This window comes from Apis mellifera, linkage group LG6 (assembly GCF_003254395.2).
Source record: "Apis mellifera strain DH4 linkage group LG6, Amel_HAv3.1, whole genome shotgun sequence".
Taxonomy (NCBI): Eukaryota; Metazoa; Arthropoda; class Insecta; order Hymenoptera; family Apidae; genus Apis; species Apis mellifera.
In genome coordinates this window covers 4878972-4903179 of record NC_037643.1, presented here as the reverse complement: position 1 = coordinate 4903179, position 24208 = coordinate 4878972, and the positions used below count along the sequence as shown (strand labels likewise).

The 24208-nt window shown below is 29.3% G+C and overlaps 2 protein-coding genes across 2 annotated transcripts; one reads left to right on the top strand and one right to left on the bottom strand.

Annotated features, from left to right (window-relative positions):
* Positions 1-6269: 6269 nt before the first annotated feature.
* On the bottom strand, positions 6270-7749 carry LOC113218863 (paramyosin, short form-like). The gene is made up of 4 exons (XM_026441386.1): positions 7743-7749; positions 7050-7388; positions 6557-6661; positions 6270-6493 (listed from the first exon to the last, which is right to left on the bottom strand). Exons 1-4 carry the CDS (start codon positions 7747-7749, stop codon positions 6270-6272), a joined length of 675 nt encoding a protein of 224 aa, XP_026297171.1.
* A 1081-nt stretch (positions 7750-8830) lies between these two features.
* LOC113218867 (paramyosin, short form-like) lies at positions 8831-11101 on the top strand (the record flags this gene model as incomplete). Its single annotated transcript, XM_026441417.1, is given in 3 exon segments — positions 8831-9202; positions 9563-10021; positions 10367-11101. Coding segments are annotated over 2 exon segments (765 nt in total), but the record flags the coding sequence as incomplete, so codon positions are not given.
* Positions 11102-24208: the final 13107 nt, after the last annotated feature.

Here is a 24208-nt window from a genome sequence, read left to right as displayed (position 1 = left end):
ACAATTTGTTGACAACAATAACTTGTCAACAATATTAGATTTTTTTACTTTCAAATATAACAAATTTGATGATCGTAAGAGAAGAGAAATTTGAGAATCGTAAGATATATTGTTTTGTTAACAAATATTAATAATTAAAATTGAGATATACACATATTATCATGACATTATACGCAATGATCGCTAGCCATCGTCAATCGATTTCAGGAAAATGGTACGTAAAGTTAGAGTGTGCAAGTAGTATGCCAAGCTCGGGTGTCGGAGGCGTCCGGGACGTTTTCCCTAGTGTAGGATTTTGCGCCCGAGTATTATGTGTGAGAATCGTTGAATGAATGTGTTGGTATGCCTGTTTTGCTATTTTTTAAATATAGGGCTAGGTAGGATAGGTAGCATACTTTCTGGTGTGTATGTTAATTATAAGTAGGTAGGGCCGGGCAGGTTGTCACAGTCTCTGATCGGGTAGGCGCGCTTTTCGCGTGACAATCTGTTTCAGGAAATAAATAAAAATTTGAAGAATCGAGAGTGAAACCGGTTGAAACGAGCGGAGCATGCCACTCGTTTTTGGCTTTGCTCGTGCGATTTTTCGAATTTCTCGCGGTCGTGATTCGCGAAAGATTTCGAAACGAACGTTGAGCTCGAGATCTGCACGCGTACGATGGACGATCATTAAGATCGTTAATCTTCATGTGCACCAGTTTCCGCGATTTAGACTTTTTTTTTTCTTTTTTCTTGATTTACGTTAGTGAGTCTCGAGCCTAGATTTAAGTTTCAGCGGGCATTGCGCCCGAAGGAGGAAGACGAAGAGCCTCGACAAACTGTCACGAAGAGGGGCTGCAACGAATGGCTTCTCATTTTTTGGTTCTTGTTTGGATCCAAAGGATGGGAAGTCATTGTTACTATTTTGTCACTGCGCTCGTTTAGAATATGTAGTAATTGTTGTTGTGTCGTCTGGCCGTTTGCATGCCGGCCCATCATCCAGATCCAGTCATCATGGGCATCGCGTTTTTTTATTAGTGTTGCGATTGATTAATAACGGGTTGAATTAGAGTCCTTTGTTACATATGTTGCGTTTGCATTAGTGTTGCGTTAAAATAAGAATCGCGTTTGTATAGTGTTGCGTTAAAATAAGAATCGCGTTTGCATTAGTGTTGCGTTAAGATGAGAATCGCGTTTGCATTAGTGTTGCGTTAAGATGAGAATCGCGTTTTGCATTAGTGTTGCGTTAGATGAGAATCCGGCTGTTTGCAATTAGTGTTGCGTTAAGATGAGAATCGCGTTTGCATTAGTGTTGCGTTAAGATGAGAATCGCGTTTTGCATTAGTGTTGCGTTAAGATGAGATTCGCGTTTGTTCAAGTAGTGTTGCGAATATTGAATGCCCAAATTTCTTTCACTGGAATTGTGGAAGAACTCAACGTTCCTGTTCCTGAATCATCTTAAGTGGCTAAAAAGCCACAAGGGTGATTGTACAATGGCAATCATTAAGGAGACCATTGGATCTTTTTTGATTATTCTTTATTAGTGTTGCGTTGTTTAAATTTGAGTGCATAGAGTAACGTTGCGTAAATAATTTATTATTTCCGGGAATTTTCCATGTCTTTTTTGTTTATTTTTTTTTTTTTTTTAATAAATATAAATTAATTAATATTGCAAGTATAAGAAAGCACTCATCGCGGTTGATTTAAAAATTTTTTATTTGATAAAAGAATATATTATTTTATTATGTTGCGATACGAAATGAATATTCCACTCCCGGTTTGTTATTCGATTCATATCGAGTGGAAGATATTTTTCTTTTAGTAGTCCTTCTGACTACTACATTTTTTTCTTTTTCAGCATCCCTTCACATTATATTTCCTACATTCGTTGCAAAAAAATATTGCTATATTTGTAATATTTGTTTTTCTCTTTGATGAAGATTAGTCATTAAAATTTTGAATTAAAATTGTTTTTATGAAATTTTTTGAAGTGAATAATGGTGAATGTTCATTATATTTATCATTTTATATCATTAATTTTTAAGAAATTACAATATTTTTTATACTGTTATGCTATCCTTTATTTGAGTTTGTTTCAGATATATCAGTTCTATTTCAAGAAAATTTTGTATCTTCGATTAATAAATAATTATATGTTACTAATTATTTAGAATTTTATTTGTTTCAGGACCTACTTTGAAATCAATCAATCATCACTCATCATTACATTACATCATTACATTTTATGTAATGTTTATTTTTAGGTAGAAGGGGCCCCTAAACAAATCTTTTAGATAGATTTTTTATACTGATAGGTAGTACCTTCCTTTAGAAATATAGAGAGAAATGTATTTAGATTCTGTGTTGACAAGGATGGTGTGATGAGGTGTGATTCGGTAATGAATTAGAAAGATATAACTGTATTTTATTAAATTCTGTGGATAGGTAGGGATGATATGATAGGGTGTGAGTCTGTAATGAATTGGAAAGGTATAATTGTATCTTGTAAAATTAGATTCTATGTAGGTAGGGATGGTGTGATAAAGTGTGACTCTTTAATGAATTAGAAATATATAACTGTACTTTATTAGATTCTGTGGATAGGTAGGGATGATGTGATAGGGTGTGAGTCTGTAATGAATTGGAAAGGTATAATTGTATCTTATAAAATTAGATTCTATGTAGGTAGAAATGGTGTGATTCTATTAAGATTTTTATGTAGGCTTCTCTTTAATCTTTGAATTAGGAAGGTACTACTTTTAGATTTTTGAATAAAGTGATTGAAATGAGGATTTAGTTAATATATAAGTAAGAAAAGAATAAGAGGTTAGATTTAGGCTTGATGTTGAATATTATAGGTTAAGTTTCTTTAAGAATTATAAATTAACATTTATGTTTCGGATATTTCTAAGTTGATTTATTGAAATTTTTATATTGAAAATTTAAGGAAAGTAGTAAGTAGATTGCTTGTAGAATTGCTGTTGTAGAAAATAGAACATATTTCCAAATGCATCCTTAATAATGCTTGGTAATGCTTGATAATGATGATTGATATTAAAAGTGGTGTTAGTAAAATAAGTAAAATTCTCTGTGAAATGCATTTCACTTTTTTTTTTGTTTTCAAACTTCATAATATATTAATATTTTATATATTTATGTTCATATAATATAAAATATTGATGTATATATGAAGTAATGTGTTGTTTTTCATTTTTCAAATTTCATACAGATGTGTTGTATAGAATTAAGATTTAATTCATTTTTATTTTCAGATTTAGCTTCTCGGTTTTCCTTGAGATTCCTTTTGCTGTTTGTTTTGTACAATGTTCATGGTTTGAACGTTTTGCAAATTTACATCAAAAGGAGTATTTGTCATTGATTGTAATATATTTTTGCATAATGGTGGGTGGATGGACCGTGCGGGTAGGGTGGGTCTCCAATTCGCAGCAACCTCCAAGTTGGTGAGACCTGGAAATCATTATTATTTACTACATAATTTATTTTTGTATCCTCCGTACAATTATAAATTTTATAGTAAATAATATGAGCTAATTGGCTGCGTTCGCGATTTCATTTTTTCATTTTTTACGTATTATCGCGTTATCAAAGTAGTATTTTTTTTTTATGTTTTAAAAAGTATGATGTATCATGTTATAGGTTTTTATCTCTCGTTGTTAATTCAAAATATTTTATAATTTGATGTTTATTTCTCTTTAATTTTTTGATTTGCCACTTGTATATGGTATATAAGGTACATATAGTTTTTTGTTTTTTGTTTGTTATAATTTTAAATAGTATGAAAAATATTCTATTTTTTAATGGTATGTTAGAGTAAATTATGAGATTATCATATGTTTCGTATACATTATTGATTATTGCCTAGTAGAATTCAATCTAATATCAATTTCATATCAATGTTCTGTTTTAATATGTAATTATATAATTAAATTATATAATTAATTATTCATAATTTTAAATTGCGGTTTATTATTGATGATAATTTCAAAGTAATGAGGAAATGCTGATCAATCTGATATTTCAGGTTGTGAATGTTATGTATACTATTGTGCATTATATAATAATAATTTTAGCATGTTACGTTCATTATAAAAATAAATAATAGTAATTTTTTCAATTTTTATCGGTCTATTTTATTCTTCTTTAATGGGGTCTTTATTCTGTAATTGAAAGATATTTAATCTTTTTTTATTTTATTTTTATTTCGTTTTTTCTGTGAAGAGAAAAAGTGGTCTGTATGAGAAGAATTGTATACATTCTTTTATTTTATATGATTTTGTATATTTATATTATACTTCATTCTGTCTTATTTTTTGTTATTATACAGTAGTTTTCATTTCAAATTTCTAAATTTGTTTTCAAAATTATTTTGTATTGTAAAATAATATTATAAGTATTTTCAGTTGTAGATACATTAACGTTGATAATTTATTTTTGAATAGAAAAATAAAACGCATCAATAATTTTGTTTGAAAAGATAGATAGATAGATAGAGATAGATAATCTTGAAATCTCAGAAATCTCACCATTCAGGTAAAATATCTGGCTCAGATAGATTAATTTTTATTTGTAATGTTTTGATGAATAAAAAGTAATCAATATTTAGGAGATAAATGCATTAATGTAAATGTAAGTAATAACAATTTATTCTGAATTTACAAATATAGTTTTATATTCTTGTTAGGCACAGTGATCTGTGTTATATTTAGACACATCATTGCATTTAGCCTTCCATGGATAATCTAGATCTTTAAAATCTATTATATAGTTATAAAATAATAAATAAGATATTTGTTCTTTATAAATGTAGCTATAGCTTATTCGGAGTTAAATATACGATTCGTTAGTCACAGTATTACGATATTATTAATAATATAAACACGATATTTATACAATATTTTATCTTTCAAAAACATTGAGCTTTGAAAGGGTTATCGTTGGCTATCGACATGGAAAGTATTAATAGAAAAGAAAAAAAGGACAAGTTGAATGAGAATTATATTAAAAAGAAGATGAAAAATTACAAAAAAAATCGGTGATTTTCACAGGGTATGTTACAGGAATATAATATTGGTATTAGTGTTTATTCTTCATCTTCCAAACTATGGGAGAAAATGTATTCCATCTGCTTCGTACGTACGTGTTTCAGTTTATTTATTAAATTATTGTTTGACACAGGTTATCGTGTATGTCGTACAGTGAGAGTTGTGTGTATGGGCAATAATACCTATCTATAATATAATAATAGAAGAATTAAAGTTAATCCATTTAAATACAAGTGCGACACGCGCGATCAAAGAGGCGTAAGGAGAAAGAGAGAGAGACAGAAAAATAGTTGAATCTACATCGCGTTCTTTTTTTATTTTCTTTATATTTTTCCTCTATTTATTTATTTTTCCACTCCTTACGCTTCGTGATGCTGACATAACAGATAATAAGGAAGATATAACGAATCGTTGTCGATTTCTCTTTTGCTCGTATATATTATATAATATGTGTATGTATATATTATATATATATAATTTTCCACATGTTAAGTTTTTAAATCTATTTATTCAAATAGGGATGATATTCTTGTGCTTCGCGATGATTCTTTTTTTTTATGATGCCTTTTTGCATTTGTTTGGTTCGTTGCGACGGGTACCGCGTTTCGTTGGCAAATATTTCGAATTTTCGACGGGTCGTTGAGTTTTGTCATAGTTAAAAATTAAATTAAGATGATACATCTTTAGCGTTCTTCTTTTCATTCTTTGTTATTTTTTTTTTTTTTTTTCCTCTATGCAGGCCGTTGAAAACTCTCCTCGATCTTTTCAATTCACGATGATATATCGAGGCTCTTCCTTTTTTTCGTTGTTTGCTCGTTACACCTGTACATATTCGTAAAAAAAAAAAGTATTAATTTCAAAGATATGAGCTTTATATTATTTTTACTTATCAGTTAGTATCATTGGCTCGCAAGTTAAATTTTACGTTCATCTTAAACACTTTTAAATCCGAAAAATTTTAATGACGTCTGTTTATTTATTTCGAAGGAGGAATTAAATAGTAAAATGGTGTACAATAGTTCATCTGTAGAATATATTTTATTCATCGAAGAGATAAATTAGAATTTGTGTAATGGATGTCGTAAGTTATTTATATAGTGCTGATAGGTCACGAATAGGAAGATTCGAAAGGAAATCTCCGTCACGATTAATCGGATTACGTACGTTTCTAAAGACGACAAGGTGACGTTCGAAGTGGCGAAGGGTGGAGTGTCGATGGTGTGGTCGTTTTTATAGGTCAGACCTCGTCTCCTGGACGAGGTACACCTGAGAACCGGGCACGCTGGAGGTGGTGACGAAACTGCGGTGTTTTGCACGGATCAGAGTCAAATTGCTCTCGGCCGTGTCGGCTCGGTCTTCAGCAGCTTCCAGTTCTCTTTGGAATCGGCGGACCCTGGTCACGCTCTGTTGGGACATGCCCTCTTGCTCTTGCAATTGCCTCTTGTAGAGATTCACTTTTTGGACGCTTGTTCCAACGATTCTTGCAACAATGCGATATTCTTCGCATCCTCCTCAACCTGGATCATCACCTCCTTGATTGTGCGCTCTTTCTTGCGAAGAATCTTCACGGTTTCGGAGTGTCGGCGCTTCTCTTCGTCGAGTTCTAGCTCCAAGTCGCGAATCTGTGAGAAAAATGTCGAAGAGCGTTAAATTTCATGCATGGAAACGAATAGTTATAACGTGTCGATAGTGATGATAATTTCGAATGAAATGAAAAAAATCTGAGAGAGCGTCGTATCGTTTGGTTATAATTTCTTCGAGAATATTAAGAATTTATACGATGAAAAATTGAATATCGGTTGCGAAATATTTCATTCTTCGTTCTATGAATTTTTATTCATAAAACTTCCCTCTTTATTGTCATAGCTTATATCTAGATTCTTACATTTTCTGATTAAATCTAATGGAAATAGTAATGGATTTGATAACGTGATATGATATATTAATAATAAAAATGAAAAAGAAGTTGACTCACTCACCCTAGCTCGAGTTTGCTGATGATACGCTTACCACCAACGATAGCGTTTGCTTCGACTTCCTCCAATCTCACGGATAGGTTTTTCACTTCGATTTCGAGGGATTTCTTAATGGCCTCGATCTTTACGATACGCTCTTGTTCCTCGTGCAAAATCTCAACGGTATGTTTCAGTTCAGTTTGTACCCGTTGGTATCTCTCGTCGCTCACTCTCAGCTCCTTAGTCACTTCCTCGTAATCGCCAGCCAGAGTAGATAGCTCTTGTTCAAGTTTCGCTTTTGATGTGACGATATTCGCGTTTATAGTGGTTAGCTCGTTGATACGGCTAACCGATTCCTCGTATTGTTGCTCGACGGTCTCTTTGCACGTAGGGCCTTTAATAAAAATTGTCTTGTAATTATATTGTTTATCGTAACGTGAGAAATTGTTAATAGGATTAGTAACGGCTGTTTGAAATAGAGTTTTTTATTTAACGAATAAAAGATATGTGGAACTTCAATATTTCAATGTGTCTTGAAAAATGAAAAATTGTTAGGATTAAGTTGAAAGAATAAATAGATAGGTTCTTCCTTAATTGAAAGAAACGATATTGTTGCAGGAATTACTCTTTTGGATATAATAAGATAGGGTGCGCGAAGATTATGGATGAGAACATAAATAATAAGATAAATTCGATCGATTTGTCATTGATGTAACTTTAATTTTAGATTCGTATGTGTTGTAATTACGTCTCATATTCTAATGTGAGACGTAGCGCAATTCGATAATTTTATATTTATGACAGCGAGTCGCACGCTATGTGCGTTGCATCATTAGAAATGTAAATCTGTCGATCGTTCGGCATCCTAACGATTGCATCATTGATCTGCATCTGGCGTTAGATTGTTTTTTTTTTCATGATGTTTAATTGAGAATTTTATGTCTTATTGAAATTAGAAAAATATTTTTGCAAAAAATATAGTTGGTGAATTGTCTTCACATCGCGAATTAGGAAAGCTTAGAATTTAATATTGGAAAAGATTAATAGGTCGATTTAGAATAATTTAAAATTTTTTCCAATTTTCCAATTTTTCATTGACTTTTCGTTATTATTTTATTTTTAAATCCTGTAGTCGGCATTGGAAATTAGGAAAAAAATTTTAAATTATTCTAAATCGACCTATTAATCTTTTCCAATAATTAAATTCTAAGCTTTCCTAATTCGCGATGTGAAGACAATTCACCAACTATATTTTTTGCAAAAATATTTTTCTAATTTCAATAAGACATAAAATTCTCAAATTAAATCATGAAAAAAAAAACAATCTAACGCCAGATGCAGATCAATGATGCAATCGTTAGGATGCCGAACGATTCGACAGATTTACATTTCTAATGATGCAACGCACATAGCGTGCGACCTCGCTGTCATAAATATAAAATTATCGAATTGCGCTACGTCTCACATTAGAATATGAGACGTAATTACAACACATACGAATCTAAAATTAAAGTTACATCAATGACAAATCGATCGAATTTTATCTTATTATTTATGTTCTCATCCATAATCTTCGCGCACCCTATCTTATTATATCCAAAAGAGTAATTCCTGCAACAATATCGTTTCTTTCAATTAAGGAAGAACCTATCTATTTATTCTTTCAACTTAAATCCTAACAATTTTTCATTTTTCAAGACACATTGAAATATTGAAGTTCCACATATCTTTTATTCGTTAAATAAAAAACTCTATTTCAAACAGCCGTTACTAATCCTATTAACAATTTCTCACGTTACGATAAACAATATAATTACAAGACAATTTTTATTAAAGGCCCTACGTGCAAAGAGAACCGTCGAGCAACAATACGAGGAATCGGTTAGCCGTATCAACGAGCTAACCACTATAAACGCGAATATCGTCACATCAAAAGCGAAACTTGAACAAGAGCTATCTACTCTGGCTGGCGATTACGAGGAAGTGACTAAGGAGCTGAGAGTGAGCGACGAGAGATACCAACGGGTACAAACTGAACTGAAACATACCGTTGAGATTTTGCACGAGGAACAAGAGCGTATCGTAAAGATCGAGGCCATTAAGAAATCCCTCGAAATCGAAGTGAAAAACCTATCCGTGAGATTGGAGGAAGTCGAAGCAAACGCTATCGTTGGTGGTAAGCGTATCATCAGCAAACTCGAGGCTAGGGTGAGTGAGTCAACTTCTTTTTCATTTTTATTATTATAATATCATATCACGTTATCAAATCCATTACTATTTCCATTAGATTTAATCAGAAAATGTAAGAATCTAGATATAAGCTAATGACAATAAAAGAGGGAAGTTTTATGAATAAAAATTCATAGAACGAAGAATGAAATATTTCGCAACCGATATTCAATTTTTCATCGTATAAATTCTTAATATTTCTCGAAGAAATTATAACCAAACGATACGACGCTCTCTCAGATTTTTTTCATTTCATTCGAAATTATCATCACTATCGACACGTTATAACTATTCGTTTCCATGCATGAAATTTAACGCTCTTCGACATTTTTCTCACAGATTCGCGACTTGGAGCTAGAACTCGACGAAGAGAAGCGCCGACACTCCGAAACCGTGAAGATTCTTCGCAAGAAAGAGCGCAACATCAAGGAGGTGATGATCCAGGTTGAGGAGGATGCGAAGAATATCGCATTGTTGCAAGAATCGTTGGACAAAGCGTCCCAAAAAGTGAATCTCTACAAGAGGCAATTGCAAGAGCAAGAGGGCATGTCCCAACAGAGCGTGACCAGGGTCCGCCGATTCCAAAGAGAACTGGAAGCTGCTGAAGACCGAGCCGACACGGCCGAGAGCAATTTGACTCTGATCCGTGCAAAACACCGCAGTTTCGTCACCACCTCCAGCGTGCCCGGTTCTCAGGTGTACCTCGTCCAGGAGACGAGGTCTGACCTATAAAAACGCCACCACCATCGACACTCCACCCTTCGCCACTTCGAACGTCACCTTGTCGTCTTTAGAAACGTACGTAATCCGATTAATCGTGACGGAGATTTCCTTTCGAATCTTCCTATTCGTGACCTATCAGCACTATATAAATAACTTACGACATCCATTACACAAATTCTAATTTATCTCTTCGATGAATAAAATATATTCTACAGATGAACTATTGTACACCATTTTACTATTTAATTCCTCCTTTCGAAATAATAAAAACAGACGTCATTAAAATTTTTCGGATTTAAAAGTGTTTAAGATGAACGTAAAATTTAACTTGCGAGCCAATGATACTAACTGATAAGTAAAAATAATAATAAAGCTCATATCTTTGAAATTAATACTTTTTTTTTTTACGAATATGTACAGGTGTAACGAGCAAACGACGAAAAAAAGGAAGAGCCTCGATATATCATCGTGAATTGAAAAGATCGAGGAGAGTTTTCAACGGGCTGCATAGAGGAAAAAAAAAAAAAAAAAATAACAAAGAATGAAAAGAAGAACGCTAAAGATGTATCATCTTAATTTAATTTTTAACTATGACAAAACTCAACGACCCGTCGAAAATTCGAAATATTTGGCCAACGAAACGCGGTACCCGTCGCAACGAACCAAACAAATGCAAAAAGGCATCATAAAAAAAAAAGAATCATCGCGAAGCACAAGAATATCATCCCTATTTGAATAAATAGATTTAAAAACTTAACATGTGGAAAATTATATATATATATATATATACATACACATATTATATAATATATACGAGCAAAAGAGAAATCGACAACGATTCGTTATATCTTCCTTATTATCTGTTATGTCAGCATCACGAAGCGTAAGGAGTGGAAAAATAAATAAATAAGGAAAAATATAAAAGAAAATAAAAAAAAGAACGCGATGTAGATTCAACTATTTTTCTGTCTCTCTCTCTTTCTCCTTACGCCTCTTTGATCGCGCGTGTCGCACTTGTATTTAAATGGATTAACTTTAATTCTTCTATTATTATATTATAGATAGGTATTATTGCCCATACACACAACTCTCACTGTACGACATACACGATAACCTGTGTCAAACAATAATTTAATAAATAAACTGAAACACGTACGTACGAAGCAGATGGAATACATTTTCTCCCATAGTTTGGAAGATGAAGAATAAACACTAATACCAATATTATATTCCTGTAACATACCCTGTAGAAAATCACCGATTTTTTTTGTAATTTTTCATCTCTTTTTTTAACTATTATAATTCTCATTCAACTTGTCCTTTTTTTCTTTTCTATTAATACTTTCCATGTCGATAGCCAACGATAACCCTTTCAAAGCTCAATGTTTTTGAAAGATAAAATATTGTATAAAATATCGTGTTTATATTATTAATAATATCGTAATACTGTGACTAACGAATCGTATATTTAACTCCGAATAAGCTATAGCTACATTTATAAAGAACAAATATCTTATTTATTATTTTATAACTATATAATAGATTTTAAAGATCTAGATTATCCATGGAAGGCTAAATGCAATGATGTGTCTAAATATAACACAGATCACTGTGCCTAACAAAGAATATAAAACTATATTTGTAAATTCAGAATAAATTGTTATTACTTACATTTACATTAATGCATTTATCTCCTAAATATTGATTACTTTTTATTCATCAAAACATTACAAATAAAAATTAATCTATCTGAGCCAGATATTTTACCTGAATGGTGAGATTTCTGAGATTTCAAGATTATCTATCTCTATCTATCTATCTATCTTTTCAAACAAAATTATTGATGCGTTTTTATTTTCTATTCAAAAATAAATTATCAACGTTAATGTATCTACAACTGAAAATACTTATAATATTATTTTACAATACAAAATAATTTTGAAAACAAATTTAGAAATTTGAAATGAAAACTACTGTATAATAACAAAAAATAAGACAGAATGAAGTATAATATAAATATACAAATACATATAAAATAAAAAGAATGTATACAATTCTTCTCATACAGACCACTTTTTTCTCTTCACAGAAAAAACGAAATAAAAATAAAAATAAAAAAGAATTAAATATCTTTCAATTACAGAATAAAGACCCCATTAAAGAAGAATAAAAATAGACCGATAAAAATTGAAAAAATTACTATTATTTATTTTTATAATGAACGTAACATGCTAAAATTATTAATATATAATGCACAATAGTATACATAACATTCAACACCTGAAATATCAGATTGATCAGCATTTCCTCATTACTTTAGAATTATCATCAATAATAAACCGCAATTTAAAATTATGAAATAATTAATTATATAATTTAATTATATAATTACATATTAAAACAGAACATTGATATGAAATTGATATTAGAATTGAATTCTACTAGGCAATAATCAATAATGTATACGAAACATATGATAATCTCATAATTTCACTCTAACATACCATTAAAAAATAGAATATTTTTCATACTATTTAAAATTATAACAAACAAAAAAACAAAAACTATATGTACCTTATACATACCATATACAAGTGGCAAATCAAAAAATTAAAGAGAAATAAACATCAAATTATAAAATATTTTGAATTAACAACGAGAGATACAAAAACCTATAACATGATACATCATACTTTTTAAAACATAAAAAAAAAATACTACTTTGATAACGCGATAATACGTAAAAAATGAAAAAATGAAATCGCGAACGCAGCCAATTAGCTCATATTATTTACTATAAAATTTATAATTGTACGGAGGATACAAAAATAAATTATGTAGTAAATAATAATGATTTCCAGGTCTCACCAACTTGGAGGTTGCTGCGAATTGGAGACCCACCCTACCCGCACGGTCCCATCCACCCACCATTATGCAAAAATATATTACAATCAATGACAAATACTCCTTTTGATGTAAATTTGCAAAACGTTCAAACCATGAACATTGTACAAAACAAACAGCAAAAGGAATCTCAAGGAAAACCGAGAAGCTAAATCTGAAAATAAAAATTGAATTAAATCTTAATTCTATACAACACATCTGTATGAAATTTGAAAAATGAAAAACAACACATTACTTCATATATACATCAATATTTTATATTATTATGAACATAAATATATAAAATATTAATATATTATGAAGTTTGAAAACAAAAAAAAAAGTGAAATGCATTTCACAGAGAATTTTACTTATTTTACTAACACCACTTTTAATATCAATCATCATTATCAAGCATTACCAAGCATTATTAAGGATGCATTTGGAAATATGTTCTATTTTCTACAACAGCAATTCTACAAGCAATCTACTTACTACTTTCCTTAAATTTTTCAATATAAAAATTTCAATAAATCAACTTAGAAATATCCGAAACATAAATGTTAATTTATAATTCTTAAAGAAACTTAACCTATAATATTCAACATCAAGCCTAAATCTAACCTCTTATTCTTTTCTTACTTATATATTAACTAAATCCTCATTTCAATCACTTTATTCAAAAATCTAAAAGTAGTACCTTCCTAATTCAAAGATTAAAGAGAAGCCTACATAAAAATCTTAATAGAATCACACCATTTCTACCTACATAGAATCTAATTTTATAAGATACAATTATACCTTTCCAATTCATTACAGACTCACACCCTATCACATCATCCCTACCTATCCACAGAATCTAATAAAGTACAGTTATATATTTCTAATTCATTAAAGAGTCACACTTTATCACACCATCCCTACCTACATAGAATCTAATTTTACAAGATACAATTATACCTTTCCAATTCATTACAGACTCACACCCTATCATATCATCCCTACCTATCCACAGAATTTAATAAAATACAGTTATATCTTTCTAATTCATTACCGAATCACACCTCATCACACCATCCTTGTCAACACAGAATCTAAATACATTTCTCTCTATATTTCTAAAGGAAGGTACTACCTATCAGTATAAAAAATCTATCTAAAAGATTTGTTTAGGGGCCCCTTCTACCTAAAAATAAACATTACATAAAATGTAATGATGTAATGTAATGATGAGTGATGATTGATTGATTTCAAAGTAGGTCCTGAAACAAATAAAATTCTAAATAATTAGTAACATATAATTATTTATTAATCGAAGATACAAAATTTTCTTGAAATAGAACTGATATATCTGAAACAAACTCAAATAAAGGATTAGCATAACAGTATAAAAAATATTGTAATTTCTTAAAAATTAATGATATAAAATGATAAATATAATGAACATTCACCATTATTCACTTCAAAAAATTTCATAAAAACAATTTTAATTCAAAATTTTAATGACTAAGTCTTCATCAAAGAGAAAAACAAATATTACAAATATTAGCAATATTTTTTTGCAACGAATGTAGGAAATATAATGTGAAGGGATGCTGAAAAAGAAAAAAAATGTAGTAGTCAGAAGGACTACTAAAAGAAAAATATCTTCCACTCGATATGAATCGAATAACAAACCGGGAGTGGAATATTCATTTCGTATCGCAACACTAATAAAATAATATATTCTTTTATCAAATAAAAAATTTTTAAATCAACCGCGATGAGTGCTTTCTTATACTTGCAATATTAATTAATTTATATTTATTAAAAAAAAAAAAAAAATAAACAAAAAAGACATGGAAAATTCCCGGAAATAATAAATTATTTACGCAACGTTACTCTATGCACTCAAATTTAAACAACGCAACACTAATAAAGAATAATCCAAAAAAGATCCAATGGTCTCCTTAATGATTGCCATTGTACAATCACCCTTGTGGCTTTTTAGCCACTTAAGATGATTCAGGAACAGGAACGTTGAGTTCTTCCACAATTCCAGTGAAAGAAATTTGGGCATTCAATATTCGCAACACTACTTGAACAAACGCGAATCTCATCTTAACGCAACACTAATGCAAAACGCGATTCTCATCTTAACGCAACACTAATGCAAACGCGATTCTCATCTTAACGCAACACTAATGCAAACGCGATTCTCATTTTAACGCAACACTAATGCAAACGCGATTCTCATCTTAACGCAACACTAATGCAAAACGCGATTCTCATCTTAACGCAACACTAATGCAAACGCGATTCTCATCTTAACGCAACACTAATGCAAACGCGATTCTTATTTTAACGCAACACTAATACAAACGCGATTCTTATTTTAACGCAACACTAATGCAAACGCAACATATGTAACAAAGGACTCTAATTCAACCCGTTATTAATCAATCGCAACACTAATAAAAAAACGCGATGCCCATGATGACTGGATCTGGATGATGGGCCGGCATGCAAACGGCCAGACGACACAACAACAATTACTACATATTACTAAACGAGCGCAGTGACAAAATAGTAACAATGACTTCCCATCCTTTGGATCCAAACAAGAACCAAAAAATGAGAAGCCATTCGTTGCAGCCCCTCTTCGTGACAGTTTGTCGAGGCCTCTTCGGTCTTCCTCCTTCGGGCGCAATGCCCGCTGAAACTTAAATCTAGGCTCGAGACTCACTAATCGTAAATCAAAGAAAAAAAAGAAAAAAAAAAGTCTAAATCGCGGAAACTGAGTGCACATGAACGATTAACGATCTTAATGATCGTCCATCGTACGCGTGCAGAATCTCGAGCTCAACGTTCGTTTCGAAATCTTTCGCGAATCACGACCGCGGAAATTCGAAAAATCGCACGAGCAAAGCCAAAAACGAGTGGCATGCTCCGCTCGTTTCAACCGGTTTCACTCTCGATTCTTCAAATTTTATTTATTTCCTGAAACAGATTGTCACGCGAAAAGCGCGCCTACCCGATCAGAGACTGTGACAACCTGCCCGGCCCTACCTACTTATAATTAACATACACACCAGAAAGTATGCTACCTATCCTACCTAGCCCTATATTTAAAAAATAGCAAAACAGGCATACCAACACATTCATTCAACGATTCTCACACATAATACTCGGGCGCAAAATCCTACACTAGGGAAAACGTCCCGGGACGCCTCCGACACCCGAGCTTGGCATACTACTTGCACACTCTAACTTTACGTACCATTTTCCTGAAATCGATTGACGATGGCTAGCGATCATTGCGTATAATGTCATGATAATATGTGTATATCTCAATTTTAATTATTAATATTTGTTAACAAAACAATATATCTTACGATTCTCAAATTTCTCTTCTCTTACGATCATCAAATTTGTTATATTTGAAAGTAAAAAAATCTAATATTGTTGACAAGTTATTGTTGTCAACAAATTGTAACGAGATTAATCATAATTATGTTAAATATTTCACAATATAGTTATATAGAATAACATTTAAACGACGCAATTCCACAGCCTAACCACACACACAAAATGTGGAAAATACGTCGTGCACGATACACTAACGCATCGTCAATCGCTAAAAAATTTTTATTAGCTTATGAACTAAAATCATCATGCCCTTCGCCTCTCTCTCACCCAAGTAACACCTGGGCACGTGAGTGAGATCCTGGCAAAGAACACGGAAAGGATTAAACCTGAAAATCCTGAGCTAAAAAAAATTATTATTAATATATCTAACGGACTAATGTTTTCTCATTTTAGATTCGCTCATTTTATTTCAAACTTTAATAAATTCTCTTTGTAAACTTTATGAATTCTTATTAATTTTAAAAAGCAAAAATATTGAAATAACAAAGAAGAAATTTATTTTTGATATATTATTGAATTTATTATATTAATTTATTAAATTTAATTATATTAATTTATTATTATATGACAATTAAGAAATAATAGAAAATAATTGACTCTAAAAAGAATTTCAATGAAAATAACCTCAGGTGATCTCTTTATCAAAACATGGTTTCGAAAACGTAAATCTAATGCAAAAAATTTCTTGTTTCGATTCAGAAATCTACCTGTCGCGAAGTATCTTCTTGCACATAATATTTCACATACCTTCTTTTACGGAAAAAATAAATATTTTTACATTTAAAATCATACTTAAGTTTATTAAGTTAACCAAAATCATTATAATTAAATATTACGATGAAATCGAAAATAAAATTATTGTATAAATTGTTTATTAACGTACCGATAACCATACCATAATGATAATACGCACTATCAATTGTATTGTATAATAATTGATATTTTTATTGTAACGAAGTCGGAGGATATCCGACTTCTCCACAATTTTCAATTCATTTCATTTTATTTCTCACTTATTTGAACCTTAATTTTTATCCATAAATAATATTTGTAATAATATTCATAAATATATTCATTCATTTTACAAATAATCATAGAGAAAATATTTTCAATCATAGATCAATCAAACTAATTATTCATATCATTCCATATATTAATAATTATTCTGTTATTTAATATAAAATATAATTATCTTTTCAAAAACGCGACGTGCAAGAAGATCTATCCTGATCTAATAAATAAAATACAAGAAAAATGTTACTATTCACGAGTATATAATATAATAAATACCCGTGGTCACTGTGCTCGTGCAAAATTCTACGTATACAACCAGTCATCCGTGTCGATACGGACCTTTCGTCCTACGACATGATTGAATGACCGGAGGAACATAAATGCATGCGACTCACCAATAGATGCGAAGAATCTGCATTGTCGTGGTCCAAGATGTCATCGCCAAGTAGTCATCACGAGGAAGGGAAAACTGTAACCAAACATGAAACAATACCATTAAAATTCTGATTATTTGAAGAAGTTGAAGCAATTAGAAAATATATAAAAACAATTACCTCTTCGCGTGATGGATGACCGCCCGATTCCTCAAGGAGCACTGACTCTACCCTGTACCGAAAACGAATATTCAATAAAATAAAAAAATAAAAATAAAAAGCTACTAACGCGTCGATTTCAAATAGAAGCGGCGAACAAACACTGACTCTAGTTTCGCGAATAATTATAGTAATTTAATTAGAGCTATTGTGTGCTCTAAATATTAAAAGACTATTACGAAGCAAACACTGAATCTATCGATCGCATTGCGCGCGATCACAAATATCGTTTATAACTGAAGTCCACGAGAAATGAACACCCTCTGGCATCTTAAACAAAATATAAAATATTACGTATAATTACGAGTATTTAAAAAATACAACATTGATGATATAAAAATATTCAAGTAAAAATATTTAAAAAAAAAATGTCTATTAAATTTCAAATTTTAATATAAATAAATAATTACCTCTTCGCGTGATGGATGATCGCCCGATTCCTCCAGGAACACTGACTCTACCCTGTACCGAAAACGAATATTCAAAAAAATAAAAAAATAAAAATAAAAAGCTACTAACGCGTCGATTTCAAATAGAAACGGCGAACAAACACTGATTCTAGTTTCGCGAATAATTATTTAGTAATTTAAGTAGAGCTATTGTGTGCTCTAAATATTAAAAAAAACTGTTACGAAGCAAACACTGAATTTACCGATCGCATTGCGCGCGATCACAAAAATTCACTGGAAATAATGATATATTATTAATGGGGGGAGGGGGGATCTACGTAAAAAGAAGCAAAATATTTTTTCCTCTTTCTATCGAACATTTGTTTCAGAAAAAATTATAAAATAAATTTTATTAAAAACTACGAATCGATTATTATTAATTTTGTATGAATTAAAGAATTTAGAATATATATCATTAATGCAAGATTATTAATAATTATGGTGAATGTTCATTACACATATAGGATATATGTAAAATATATATGTATAAAATATACCTTTACGTAATGATAAAGTATATCATATAATGAATAAATGATCGAATAAATATAGAATAAATACATACAATAGACGAACCAAAAATCAAACTTCCCGTTGAGAAAATATAATGGCGTCCATGTTGGAATTTTTCCCGCCTTTTTCCCGATCAGGTCCGATAATCGGGTAATAATCTGTACAAAAGAAAACGAGAATTTTCAAATATACATATGAAATCTATAAAATTAATCGGCCACAAATAAAAATAAACCAATAATCAAACACAAATTTTATCTTGAAAAGACAGAACGTGAATTAATTAGCACTGTAATCGTCAAATAAACGAATAGACAAAAGGCAATTATTTAACCTCAAAGGATTGCCAAGCAAAATAATAATGGCGTATTTGTTTAATAATAATAATAGGAATGATAAATTAAGAAGAAAGTATGTATGTACTACGCAACAAAGGAATCACGAGAAAAAGTAAAGTTTCTAATACGAATATGGATACACAATGACGTAGCACAATTTCGGTTAACGAATTTTCGCGGGAGGAAGGGGGAGTGAGATGCGCGCGTCGCCTGTCGAAGCCTGTCGAAGCCTGTCGAAGCCTGTCGAAGCCTGTCGAAGCCTGTCGAAGCCTGTCGAAACATTTCGAGCGTGGGAAAAATACAAACACCTTATTTCTTAGAAAAGCTATGTTATGAAAACATCTAATTACCCTCGACCATAACAAAACAGAAAAAAGTATATAAACACTGCGAAGAGACGCATTTAGAAACAGAAATATGATCACCGACCTATAATATTATATATATAATCTATCGATATTCAATGATCGAAAATACGAAAAAATCTCAAAATATCAATTAATTTCGACACTTAAAATAATAAGAGGATAATTATATAAACGAAAATAGCAATAATTTATAAATTCGATAGCGAAATTCGATCAAAATTACTTATTGCGCAGTAGAATTTTCCTATCTATTCCACGATCGAAAATACGAAAAAATCTCAAAATATCAATTAATTTCGACACTCAAAATAATAAAAGGATTATTAAACAAACGAAAATAACAATAATTTATAAATTCGGTAGCAAAATTCGATCAAAATTACTTACTGCGCAGTAGAATTTTCCAAGCCGGCAGCGATGGCACGTCCTCCCTTATTCACTTTCCACAGAAGACTGACATTGCGCGCCAAAAGTCGCCAAGAAGCTCTCTCATTGGCTGATGCCGAAAGTCGATATTTCGATTATTTCGATAATCGAAATCGTATGGAAAATTAAAATATTGCACAATATATTTTAATTATTTTAATTAATAATATTTAAAATATTTATTATTAATTTATTTGTATTCTTAAATTTATTTTATTTATATTATTTTTTTTTATATATACATTTTTCATTATATAATTTATTTATTGATCGATTTATCGACTTATATCGATTATAATCGATATGTTTGTCCAATGATTTATTTGTAGATTTTTTTAAATAAAATCATTTATTTATTTAATCTTTATTTATTTATTTATATAATTTTTTTTATCAATATATATATATTTATATATTATATATTTATACTTATATATATTATATATTTATATATTTATTTAATTGTTGCTTTTTTCTATAACTTTCTTGTAAATTTTTGTATTTTATTCATTTAATATATTATATATTTCAATTTGTTTATTTATTTATTTAATTAACATTATTATATCCCTATATCTTTATTTATTTATTTATTTACATATTTATTCATTCATTTATGTAGTGTCTTGCTTCTAAATATTTTTATTTTGTTCACTTATATTTATACATCAATTATTTATTTATTTAATTACTTATATATTTATTCATTTATTTATATTTTTTTTTTTTTTTTTTTTTTTTTTTTTTTTTTTTTTTATTTTTTTTTTTTTTATATTATTTATTATATATTTATTTATTATTATTTATTTTTTATTATATATATATTTATTCATTCATTTGCTAATGATTCATTTATAGATTTCTTAAATTTGTTAGTTTCATTTGTGTATGCATCAAATTATTTGTTTTCTGTTTCATTTATTTTGTTATTTATATATCACTGTATTCTAATTATAATATTTTATTAATAATTAATAAATCTAATCATGAATGAATAAAGAAATGAATAAATAATTAAATAACTAAAAGGATTCATGAAAATATGTTGATATATATATAAATGAACAAAAAATAAAAAAGCATAGAAAAATCTTTAATCAAATAAATATAAATTAAAGTAATTGAATTAAAGTAAGAAATATATATATCAATTGATATAGAAATAAATGAACGAAACAAATGAACAAATCTATAAGTAAATCAATAGGCAAATTAATCTTAATAAAAAAATGAATAAATATATGAAAAATTGAATAAATAAATGATAAATAAATAATTGGATGCATACATAAATGTCAAAAATATATAAATGAATAAAACAAAAAAGTCTATAAATAAATCTCTAAACAAGTATTTAAATAATTGAATAAATGAAGCAATGACCAAATAAATAAATAAATTTGTGAAATATATAAATGCACAAAATATAAAGATCTAAAATTAAAAATCACTATATCAATGAATGAATAAATGAATTTATTTATGTAATGTGTACATTAGTGATCAAAAAGTTTACAAATAAATCACTAAAAGAATGATTAAATATATAAAATATATAACTGAAGGATATATAAATTATATAACTGAAGGAATAAATATATAAATAATTTGATTAATATGTAAGTAAACAAAACAAAATGTACAGAAATAAGCTAGTAAATGTACAGAAATGGATGAATAAATATATAAATAACTAAATAACTAAAGTAGTAAATATATATAAATGATTTGATATGCATACATAAATGAACAAAACTAAGAATCATATATATATTTATTATTTTAGTTATTTAATTATTTATATATTTTATTCTATTTTTATAGTTTTCGTTTTGTTTATTTATACACATTTTAAATTATTTATACATTTATTTCTAAATATTATTTACTATAAAATTTATAATTGTACAGAGGATACAAAAATAAATTATGTAGTAAATAATAATTTCTAAGTCTCACCAACTCTTGAAGATTGCTGGGAATCTCAAAAAAAAAAACCGTGAAGTTAAATCTGAAAATAAAAATTGAATTAAATCTTAATTCTATGCAACACATCTCTATGAAATTTGAAAAATGAAAAACAACACATTACTTCATATATACATCAATATTTTATATTATTATGAACATAAATATATAAAACATTAATAAATTATGAAGTTTGAAAACAAAAAAAAAAGTGAAATGCATTTCAGAGAATTTTATTTATTTTATTAACACCACTTTTAATATCAATCATCATTATCAAGCATTACCAAGCATTATTAAAGGAAATATGCATTTGGAAATATGTTCTATTTTCTACAGTAGCAATTCTACTAGCAATCTACTTACTATTTTCTTTAAATTTTTCAATATAAAAATTTCAATAAATCAATTTAGAAATATCCGAATCATAAATGTTAATTTAATATAATTCTTAAGGAAACTTAACCTATAATCTTCAACATCCAAGCCTAAACCTAACCTCTTATTCTCTTCTTATTTATATATTAACTAAATCCTTATTCAATCACTTTATTCAAAAGTCTAAAAGTAGTACCTTCCTAATTCAAAGATTAAAGAGAAGCCTATCTACATAAAAATCTTAACAGAATTAAAATTAAGGATAATACAAAATATAAACATCCATTATTGATTCCACACTCTGAAACTGAATAAGATTATAAAAGATTACTACAAAATTTTGTAAAATACAGTTTCTTTACAATTCATTACAGAGTCACACCCTATCACATCATCCCTACCTATCCACAGAATCTAATAAAATACAGTTATATATTTCTAATTCATTACAGAGTCACACTTATCACCATCCCTACTACATAGAATCTAATTTTACAAGATACAATTATACCTTTCCAATTCATTACAGACTCACACCCTATCATATCATCCCTACCTATCCACAGAATCTAATAAAATACAGTTATATCTTTCTAATTCATTACAGAATCACACTTCATCACACCATCCTTATCAACACAGAATCTAAATAATTTCTCTCTATATTTCTAAAGGAAGGTATTACCTATCATATAAAAAATCTATCTAAAAGATTTGTTTAGGGGCCCCTTCTACCTAAAAATAAACATTAATAAAATGTAATGATGTAATGTAATGATGAGTGATGATTGATTGATTTCAAAGTAGGTCCTGAAACAAATAAAATTCTAAATTAATAATTATAACATATAATATTTATTAATCGAAGATACAAAATTTTCTTGAAATAGAATGATATACCTGAAACAAACTCAAATAAAGGATTAGCATAAGGTATAAAAAATATTGTAATTTCTTAAAAATTAATGATATAAAATGATAAATATAATGAACATTCACCATTATTCACTTCAAAAAATTTCATAAAAAAAATTTCATAAAACAATTTTAATTCAAAATTTTAATGACTAAGTCTTCATCAAAGAGAAAAACAAATATTACAAATATTAGCAATATTTTTTGCAACGAATGTAGGAAATATAATGTGAAGGGATGCTGAAAAAGAAAAAAAATGTAGTAGTCAGAAGGACTACTAAAATAAAAATATCTTCCACTCGATATGAATCGAATAACAAACCGGGAGTGGAATATTCATTTCGTATCGCAACACTAATAAAATAATATATTCTTTTATCAAATAAAAAATTTTTAAATCAACCGCGATGAGTGCTTTCTTATACTTGCAATATTAATTAATTTATATTTATTAAAAAAAAAAAATAAACAAAAAAGACATGGAAAATTCCCGGAAATAATCAATTATTTACGCAACGTTACTCTATGCACTCAAATTTAAACAACGCAACACTAATAAAGAATAATCGAAAAAAGATCCAATGGTCTCCTTAATGATTGCCATTGTACAATCACCCTTGTAGCTTTTTAGCCACTTAAGATGATTCAGGAACAGGAACGTTGAGTTCTTCCACAATTCCAGTGAAAGAAATTTGGGCATTCAATATTCGCAACACTACTTGAACAAACGCGAATCTCATCTTAACGCAACACTAATGCAAAACGCGATTCTCATCTTAACGCAACACTAATGCAAACGCGATTCTCATCTTAACGCAACACTAATGCAAACGCGATTCTCATCTTAACGCAACACTAATGCAAACGCGATTCTCATCTTAACGCAACACTAATGCAAACGCGATTCTCATCTTAACGCAACACTAATGCAAACGCGATTCTCATCTTAACGCAACACTAATGCAAACGCGATTCTTATTTTAACGCAACACTAATACAAACGCGATTC

Excerpts from the sequence above, each read along its gene's own strand:
- LOC113218863 (XM_026441386.1), bottom strand. Across the intron at positions 6,662-7,049 it reads AGCAAACGCTATCGTTGGTG|ATTCGCGACTTGGAGCTAGA; the intron begins GTAAGCGTATCA and ends TTTTTCTCACAG. Across the intron at positions 6,494-6,556 it reads TCAAGGAGGTGATGATCCAG|TGAATCTCTACAAGAGGCAA; the intron begins GTTGAGGAGGAT and ends GCGTCCAAAAAG.